A 10,078-nucleotide genomic window follows, 5' to 3' on the forward strand; every position below is an offset into this window, starting at 1 on the left:
TTTTGCAATTATAGAGCTGAAGCAGGAAATTAGACCCAGCTAAATTTGGAGTAGCGATTGGGTCATGCCCAGACAAAGTCTCATCATAGGGATAATAGGGGTTATCATCATCAGCAAAAGAGGCTTTGGAGGATGCCTTGGACTCGTCATCTGAATCATCTTTCTTCATCATCCTGAAGGGACTGCTTCAATAAGGAAATCAAATCTTTTTTCTTAAGTCCATGGAGAATAAGGCCTTGTTTGGATTTTTTTTTTCATCACTCATCACTCCTCATTCAATTTCCATCACTCATCACTCATTACTCATCACTCATCACTTAAAATACCCCACCTCGTTTGGCATCATCACTCACTTGTCATCACTCAATATTTTTCAACTGTTTGTGGGCCCTATACCTATCATTTGGTCAGAGCAATGCTGTTTTGTGGGCCCCACCATTTTCTCTTTTCTCATTTCCCCTCCTTCACCCTTGTTACTCTCCCAAAACACAAACCCGAACCCAGCTTCAACCACAATAACAAAAACAGCAACAACAACAACAAAATGTGGCCAATCAGACAGCTAATTCCACCTCCACCTCAACCGCGTGACGACGAGACGACAAGCCGATACATAACCGATACGGTGACGACAAGCAGATAAGCACTGTGATGTGGCGGATCAGATCTGAAAGGTGGCGGATGAGGACCCAGCCCACTACAAGATCTTCGTCCACGGTCTCGGCTGGGACACCACGTCGAAACCCCAACGGCTGTGTTCAAGGAATGGGTATTTTGAAACCCATTCATCTGGGTTTTTGAAACCCCAAATCCAAATCCAAACCCATCCTTACTTAGTCATGGAGTGTAGTTTCAGACCAAAAATATTTTGTGATGAAGAACAAAAAAAAATAAAAATAAAGAAATAAAGAACTGCAGAGCTGAGACAAAAAAAAAAAAAAAAAAAAAATGCTTACGACGAAGAAAAAAAAAATCGTGATGAGATAGAGGAAAAGAGATGGTTTGAAGGATGGGTTGTGCTAATGGCAAATGGGTATTGAGAGAAGAGAGAGGCTTGGGAAGAGAAGAGGAAGAGGAAAAAAAAAAGATAGTCTGAAGGATGAGACAGGACACAGTAAATGGGGGCCACCATGTCAATATATTTACGGAAATGTCATTGAAAATACAGTTATGGAAACTGAAAATAGCTAAAATGTGTTTTCAATTTTCATAACTCATCACTCAAAAATCAGAAAATTGAGTGATGGAAACAAAAACTAAAAACAAAGTTATGAAAATTCAAACGAACTTCTCAGCCATGAGTCCTACCATTTTTGAGTTATGAGTTATAGAAACTCAAAATCCAAACAGCCACCTAAACTTCTCTGGGCTAAACTTCTCTTTGGACTTGGCAGACATACTGGAGGAGGAAGTTTGAGGCACAGTTGCCTAAGCAAGTGGATAAATAGGTGCTTGAGCAATAGGTTTAGCAACGGGAAAATCAATAGCAAACCACACCCCGCCCCCCCCCCCCCCCCCCCCCCCCCCCACAACAAACACCCACTGGAAAAAAATTCGTTAATCTGCAACCTTCTTAGTGTTTGCTTTGATCTTTTTTGCTATTGGCACCCCCCTAGATCTTGGTTAGGTTTTCTGTTTTCTAACACCATGCATAATAAAGATTGTCCTCATAATAAGGCTGGCACTGTCAGCAATTTAAGTGAAGCAAGCTTTATTGTGGGCGATTAATCACCACATTTTTTTTGCAGGTGGTCACATGTATGTACATTTAAGCACCTATTTTATGAACCAATCTGTCAAGTGAGTTAGTTATCAAGGCTAAATTTTATAAAATGCAGAGTAGAGAGCAATCATGGTTAGAGAGTAATTAGAGTATTCTAGATTGAGAATGCAACAGATTTATTTACATAGCTCAATGCAGATTCTTGAATTTTCACAACACTACAGCAACAATAGATACTTTCTGTAGGGAAACATAGCAACATGGATATCACATAATGAGTACAAAATGCCATAGATCACTCTCCTATCCTCCCTTTTCCGGCTTCATATCCTACTTTGTACAAAAAAAAATATAGACTCTCCTAGTATAAAACTCCTAGGAGCAATGCAATCTATCTCAAGTATTTACTAGCGGCCAATGCAAGCAGTCATTTTACGAGCTCTTTAGAAATTAAATACCGGAAGGCAAAGTTGTGAGGAACGTATTCGATGCTCTTGCGAGATTTTCCTAGCTGACATTTCTTAAGACTCTTCTTCAGAGATTCAGGCAAAGACTGTTGGATCATCTCCATCACTCCAGCTGGACACAAATCGGAATCCTTCACGAATGACTGAACGATTTTCGGTAAAAGGATTATATGATCCTTACGTACACCAAAGGTAGCTCGAATGTACTCTTCTTTTGCAGATTCCAGCTCTTGAAATACTCTCTTGGGCGTGTACACTCGAACCTGAACAAGACCAAAAGAATAAAAGATTAAAATATATCCCATCAGGTACCAAGACATGTTACTCTTTAAGGTTATATCTTTCATCCTGTTTGAATTTCTTTCTTTGAGCTGTTTATGAGTTAGGAATTATATTTACATCTAGCTTGCCTAGTTTTACACCACTATATAACTTCTTTTAGGATCCATATTTGTTCTAAACCTTCTGTTGGATCAAATACTTTCTTCATACCCATCGTGTAATTCAAATATCAAATCAATCTATTGTCAATTGCAATCCAATCTATAAACTCCTATAAATTTGTATAAATTAAACTAATTTTCAGAAATATCTGAAAGGGATTTTCATTTTGGCAAATATAACAGAACAAGGAAATGAAATCAAATAGCAGATTTTTCTAATTACAAATCCTATAAAAACTAGTTTTTACTGGTTTTACACCAATCTGATGGATCCCTCCTCCATAAATTTTTTAAATTTACTTTTTTTTTTTTTTCACTTCCTTTTGTTGCTTGCTAGCCGCATTAGCAAAATTGCCCTCTTGCTCCATCATAGCACATATTAAAGAGAAACTGAACAGTGAAAGACTTCCATCATAAGCATTTGAAGATATCTCCAAAACGTTAGCTTCCTACAACCGCAATATAACTTGACTGCTAGGAATTAACTTAATGGATCAGCACATTTAGCTTTATTAAACACAACAAACTTGCTTGACTCTTATGAAGTTATGAAACTCTTTTGAAGCCAATTCCTGCGGTGAATATGTATCACCTATATTTTGTAGGAACTCAATTTCAAGACAAAACATATGTGAAGAACAAAGACTTCAGTTAACAAACTGGGAAAGTGAAGAAGTGAGCCATAAATTAAACCGGTTTCTGAATATTAGTCTCCTATAATACTGTCAAGCAGTATGAATAGAAAAGATATTGCATGTAAATGTAATAGTAAGTCTCAATGGATTTAACCCCATCAAAGGGAAATGAGTCTTGTAATATAATTACTTTCATCAATTCTTTTTTCTTCTTCTATTTTTCTTTTTTAATGGTAAGACTGTTCTACCATTTCAGAAGAGCATTCTCAACCAATATTAGACATTAATGCAGAGTCTCTACACTGCATTTTTAAGCAGCCATGGGATAATAAATGAAGCTAAAAACAGATAAAGAATAAAGAAGTACCGCTGGATCAGAATGGCTTCCCGAACAGAGCGCAAAGTGCAATAGGGGTTCTGGATTGTCAATTGCATATGCTTGCCGTTCATCTCCAGGCTTGAATTTCGTCCTTTGAGAAAGTAACAAGCGAAGCCACTACACACAGAAACAAGCTTTTATCAGCCCCACTAGAAACATGAATTTGGATGAGCCTCACCAGGTAAATAACAAACTAAAAGGAAAAAATAGCTTTGTTGTTTCTAGTGAGAATTAATTTAGATAATTAAGTCAAAAAAAAAAAATGGATAATGTGTCTTTGGGAATCATAAGTTTGACCTCCTACTGAGAAGAGTAAGAGTAAATAAGAGGATAGGCTTAAAATTTTCTGCTGTGCAGCAAGAGATGGTCTTGTGTCTACCAAAGAAAAACTTTCTGATATGGACTAATCGGAAAGGATAAATTTAATCACTTAAATCATTATTAGAATTTTTTAACTTTAAATGGGAGGTGGAGTGGAGAAAGAATTAGAACTAAGGATCACCATCCCTAACACCATGTTAAACTACCGCTTATAGCAAAAGTTTAAGCTAACGGGAAAGAGTGAATTTAATTACTTAACTATTGTTCTAACACTTTCAAGGCCAGTAATTGAATTTAAGCCCAACATCATTTCACATAACTTTAAATGCATAAATTTTACTAAAGATATCAACACTAATCTCATATAACCTCAAGATAACTTTTAAAAAGAAAAGGCTTAGGCACACCTGCCCAGGACGAGACATTCTGCAACCTAGGACAGAACTCTGTATAGTGTCTGCACTGATGATGTGACCCCCAATGTTATATGCTGCCTGGATAGTGGAAAAGTGTAAGAAGACAAATAACCATGTAAAACATTAACTATTCTCCTAAAGGAACAATGAGGAACATCCCACCTTTAAGAGTAGAAAAACTCTCTTTACATTGTTTTGTGGAATCCCATAAGCCAAATATGCCTATTGGAAAGCAAAAGGCTGATTAAATTTCATTTGCATCGGAAATAAAGATATAGGCAGGAATTAACACTGTACAGTTAATATATCTACTGATAAGAATCATTACATGCATCACCAACGCATTGTGTATGTTAATCCAGAATGCTAGCTTCTCTTCATGACTCAACATCCTAGGATCTACTTCTTCTAATCGACAAATAAGAGACCTGTAACAGAACAACTCAATGACCATAATTAAATTGCAAGAGAGCATGGAATACATCTAAAGTGATTCCATTATCAAATGAAATTCAACATCATTTGAGTATGATATTTTCTTGAGTAAACATTTCATAAAGATTCACCTGAAATTTTGTAGCAGATGTTCAGTATCACCCAGTTTCTGACCATCTCTGTAAATCCAAGGGACTTCAACCATGGTGCTGTATGGTCCACTGAATTCCTTGAGTCCTTCCACATGGAAAGGATTATCTAAGCGTACATCAAAAGAAGAATTATTCCTGAACCCTGGACTCCACATATCACACTGATCTTGTGGAGAAAATGCACTCATCGATGACATAGACGAATTGGGAGATGACAGGCCATTATGTGTCAAAGGCGGGTCTGCTAGCTTGCAATATATGGCTGACATGCACTTAATCATATCCTCAGAAAGCCTGTTAGGTGTTTCTGGAACATGATCAGAGATGCGGGTACCGAGATGCTCTGCCAGACTGATTATACTTGACGAAGTATTATGAGCATACTGTAGAGAAACAACAGAAAGTCATAATCCAGAGAAGGTCTCCATATTGCAATATATGAATTTGTGAACGTATGAATGAATTTAGGAATGGGAACTCATGTATGTATTCCTCAAACATTTTTTGTTATAATTCTGTTGCAGTTGCAAGTTATTGCCAATAACACCTCCACATCAAGGCACTAGTGACATTTTGTCTCCATTTATTTCGTAAAAAGTTGGGTTAAAAGAAAACTGAAATTAATAGGATATATTTCTGGAAATAAAAAATAAAAAAATTTAACACATCTTTTGATGTAGTGTGGATCTATGCAATTGGCTGTCCAGGGGGAGCCAAGCTCCAACTAGAGAGTAGAGATGGTTATGTGATGGGACTCAAGTTACCTCCATCATGGACAAAGGTTGGGAATGACAAGCGCGTAAAGCCTTAGACAAAGAATCAACTGGAGGTGAAGTCCTAGTCGAATACACTGAACGTTGAGATAATGAGGAGTGACAGCGATGAACACCAGAATCTAATAGCTTCTCCTCCCCACCAATTCCATTGGATTCCTTCCATGGGTTGTCAAGCGACTCACAACCAGTTTGTGCAACTGAACTTTCCCTCTTTGATGTAATATCAAGTCTGGAAGCTTTGTGGATCCTTGCTCTTGGAGTATTTATAGGTGATTTTAATCTGTCATCCTTGGAAGATGGAGATATAGTTATTTGTTGATCAAATGCTTTCCGATACAAGGAGAGAAGATATTGCTCCAAATACACTACTTCCAACTCTAACACTGCAATTTCCTTGATTAACTCTGTGGCTGGCTGGAGTAATCGAAAAGTAGCGTTAAATTACAGTATGAAAATGAAAAGGCAGCTATTAAGCAAAAGCAAAAACCAAAACCAGAGGCTGTAATTAACATAGGAATTATGCATGATTCCATGGTTAACTGGGGTTATACAAGGTCATCATAAAAAATTATGACAATTAGTAGTAGCATTAAACCATAAAATAAAATATTGGAGCATATGATTCATTAGTTACAAGTACCTTTATGGATAAGATAACACATGGTGTCTAAGTCATAATTACAAAAAATAATAATAATAATAATAAAATAGAAAGTGGGAATTCTCCATAGATATAGACTGTTCACAGTATTGGTTTTCCGGTTTTCCCTCTCTTTGATTAAGAAATATAATGAGATAATGCAACACCTTAAGATATTAGGATAAAATTTACAACTACATTATAGACAAAATACATAAATGGTGAAACTGCAGTTAAACTGTATAAGTAGTTCATAATAATTTACTCTTCAAAATCCCCAAGGCCTAGTGGTTCCTAAGGCCTCATTAGATCAATGAGGTCCTGGGTTCAAACTTCAAAACCCACAACCAGCATCTTCGGACCACCCCCAAGGGATTCCTCCCTGTAATTACTTGGTGTTTGTGGGACAAAATGACTACACACACTCAAGGGAATAGTCAAGTGTTCGAAGAGCATTGGACACCCTCTTTAGCAAGAAAAGTTATATAAATTACTCTCCAAAACAAATACATCAGTGTTTGGGAGATGTAGGCAAGAAGGTATACCTTGGGCATTACCGTTCCAGTTGTATTATCCTGAGAGGAAGACCTATATCCCATTGCATTTTCCAAAGCCCGGCGGACCTCAAATTGGTCTTGTAATCTCTTCTCAAGTTGTAGAATCTGCTAGCAACATATTTTAAAATTAATAACTAGTAGAAATCACAGCTATAAAGATGGAGCCTATTTGCAATAGGCCGAATAGAGGCATGACCAAGGAAAAGGATTAGATTTAAGTCTTGTGATTCTTCATAACGTGGTTATTGAGAAGAAAAAATTCACTTCCATACCTCTTGCTTTAAAGAATTTTGAACTTCAGCCTTAGGGGATTGCTTCTTATTGGTTTTGATATGGTCCTCTAAGTGCCCCATATCCTGAAACCAGATTGAAGTAAATTAGAAATGCAAGAGTTGCATGTGTACTTATTTACTACAAGTAAAACTCACTGAGAAAGCACTGCATAAGAGCTATAAAAAACGATCATTTGCTTAGTATAAGGTATCAACTCAGCCCAACAAGGCCTTATATCTCAATTACTAAGGATTACAAATGTTCTGGATGGGCTCTTAAGATGCAGAGCGAAACACAATCAAATAAATAATAAGATGAAGTGGATAATTCCTTGAAGGATGAAAGGAGTAACCAATCTTACCATCTTTATTCGGTCTGAGGCTTCAAAGGAACTATCCACGTTATCTCCCCCAACTCTTTTCTTATCAGGAAAGCTGTCAGAGCACAAGAGTGTACACAAAAAAGTCAAAAGAAATAGATTGGAGAAGGCAGGATTTGAAGTCTGTCATAGCAATTATAGGCCACTTCATAAACATTTTTCTTCCCATGAACAACCCCAAGCTACAAAATACGTTGGTAGTCTACAAAATAACCTTCCTTCCATTGGGGTCTGTGTAATTATCATTGTCCCTAAGCCTCTCTCAAACCAGTTTCTAATTACATTCAATACCCGCTATTACTGATTGATTAACATGCTTTACAAACCTTAGCAGAAAATAATGGACACAGAAAACAAGTGGGAATCACAATCTACAAATTAGCAGGGAAACAAAAGATTACATGCCTAAATGTGCATATTCAAGGATTTAACTGAAAAAACACCCAAGTTTTACCCTTTCTTGAAGCTCTGAACCATTGGTTTCCATTTCAACCAAATGCTCTTTAGGGAATTAGCCATTTTAAAAGTGACGACTCACAGAAACTATGAATATAGTAACCAATAGAAAAAGGGTGATTAGGTATGTGCCATCAGGAATATTACTTATAAAACACAAATGGGTAATTTACTATTACTAATATCCATAGCTGTGAAAGCTCAAGTTTCTACTTAGCAAAAAGGAAAGCTCAAGTTTCCAATGTCCCCTCTAACCCATCTCAGACGTCAATCCAGTTAATGCACCCCACCTGAGTAACATACCAAAATTTTGAAAGTGTATTTGCAGAATGATCGCAAACTAACGAAAAGAATTAAATGACCCAACAGTTAGATAGATACCTCTTTGAACGCTTGTGCATTGGGGTCACTCTCAGTCCCAGCAGTTTACTACCTCCACTCCCCTCAAAACCCATCTCTGAAACCATCCCAAACAGTGATTTCAGTATAAAAAAAAAAAAAAAAAAAGCATTTCACAGAAGTAAGAAAAGCTTAAACAGCAAAACAAGAGCAAAGAACAGTTACCACTTCACTCCAGAACAAAATAAGTAAATGCCTAGATGGGGTATGTTAGAGAACAACCAGGCCAACTAATGCTAAAGACCAAATGAGAGTTCTCAAAGACCACCAATTAGACTCCAAAATTTTCACTTTCTCTTCTGCTTTTTCACTCTTTCAGCAAAACACAGCTCCTTGGAAGGAAGTAATCACAAAGTGATCATATTTTGTTGATAACAGAATAGAGTCTGAACATAGCAGAGCTGAAGTGGTTGCATAAAACTCACAAATCTACGGCCAGTGGAAGAACAAAGAAAGAAAAAATAAAAAGAGAAGCTTTTGACTAGTGAGTGTGCCTTCTCTTTGAAGAGACTATAAAGTCACAATCTTTTAAGCTTTTGTAATGAAAGAGAGGACTTTTTTTGCATTAAAAGATGGAAATCAGTTCGAGGGCTTTTTTATTTAAGAAGAAACTTTAGAATTGTGCTAGAACCTGTAGACCCCAAAATGTCAAAACGTTCAGAAGTGGACAATTTTCACTCAACCAAAGGCATAAAGTAGACAAATGGTAGGAAGAAAATTCATGGGTGTTAACTGTTGGAGTGAAAATATATATTTATATTTATAGATAGTAAACATAATATAACAACAACCCAGTCTCAACATTCTCTAATCTTGTTGGGAAGCAAGTAGGAGTTGGTGACCGCCCGGCCACCTTTGTCCCATACTGCCATACATAGTATACTACAGGGTCTAATTCCCACAACATACCCTTATACTACACATAATATAGTACTGCATTTGATGTAGAACTGCTTGAAGTACTTCAAGCACAAAGTATAGGGTCTAGTTTCCCGAACATACCCACTTTTCTACACATAAATAGTATGGCATTCGATGAAGAACTGATTGAGGCCTTGAAGTACTTTAAGCACAATTGCAAAACTTGGGTGTTAGAGGTTGTAATTTCGGATTTTTAATTAAATTCAATCATGTATCAATGAATTACAAAAAAAAAAAAAATCAATAAGAATTAAATTCAATTGTGTAGTTTATTAATCAATACAACTATATATTTAAACAATTGTCCTTTTGTTTTTCAATAAAAAGATTATGGTTTTTTTCTTCCTTAAGGGCATTCAAAGTACTTGTATCTTCGTTTAAACCTTTAATGTTTCCATTGAAAACGTTAGGAGATGTCAATTAATTTAATTACAAGACTCTTGGCAATATACTTATATCCTTGTGACTATAAAGAATCACAACTAACATAATAGACAATGCCATTTAATCACTTATTTATTTGTTTGATATGATTTTTTTATTTAGATTATTTTATTTAAAAAAAATATTTGATGTAAGATTTTAAAAAGTTATATATATAAACCAAATAAGTTGAAAATAAATAAATCAATCAAACAGACACGTCTCCTTGTTGATAAAAGACACTATAATTCACAAAATGGCAGAATTTTGATAACTTGCCCAA

General features: G+C 36.1%; 1 protein-coding gene across 1 annotated transcript; it reads right to left on the bottom strand.

Annotated features, from left to right (window-relative positions):
• Positions 1-1,862: 1,862 nt before the first annotated feature.
• LOC115950027 lies at positions 1,863-9,307 on the bottom strand. The gene is made up of 12 exons (XM_031067280.1): positions 8,617-9,307; positions 8,434-8,509; positions 7,579-7,651; positions 7,217-7,300; positions 6,933-7,049; positions 5,736-6,161; positions 4,951-5,354; positions 4,713-4,812; positions 4,547-4,606; positions 4,376-4,462; positions 3,636-3,764; positions 1,863-2,453 (listed from the first exon to the last, which is right to left on the bottom strand). Exons 2-12 carry the CDS (start codon positions 8,505-8,507, stop codon positions 2,151-2,153), a joined length of 1,857 nt encoding a protein of 618 aa, XP_030923140.1. The 5' UTR covers positions 8,508-8,509; positions 8,617-9,307; the 3' UTR covers positions 1,863-2,150.
• Positions 9,308-10,078: the final 771 nt, after the last annotated feature.

This window comes from Quercus lobata, chromosome 6 (genome assembly GCF_001633185.2).
Source record: "Quercus lobata isolate SW786 chromosome 6, ValleyOak3.0 Primary Assembly, whole genome shotgun sequence".
Classification (NCBI taxonomy): Eukaryota; Viridiplantae; Streptophyta; class Magnoliopsida; order Fagales; family Fagaceae; genus Quercus; species Quercus lobata.

Excerpts from the sequence above, each read along its gene's own strand:
- LOC115950027 (XM_031067280.1), bottom strand. The coding sequence starts at position 8,507 with ATGGGTTTTGAGGGGAGTGGAGGTAGTAAACTGCTGGGACTGAGAGTG. Across the intron at positions 5,355-5,735 it reads AACCTTTGTCCATGATGGAG|TATGCTCATAATACTTCGTC; the intron begins GTAACTTGAGTC and ends GTTTCTCTACAG. Across the intron at positions 3,765-4,375 it reads GAATGTCTCGTCCTGGGCAG|TGGCTTCGCTTGTTACTTTC; the intron begins GTGTGCCTAAGC and ends TTCTGTGTGTAG.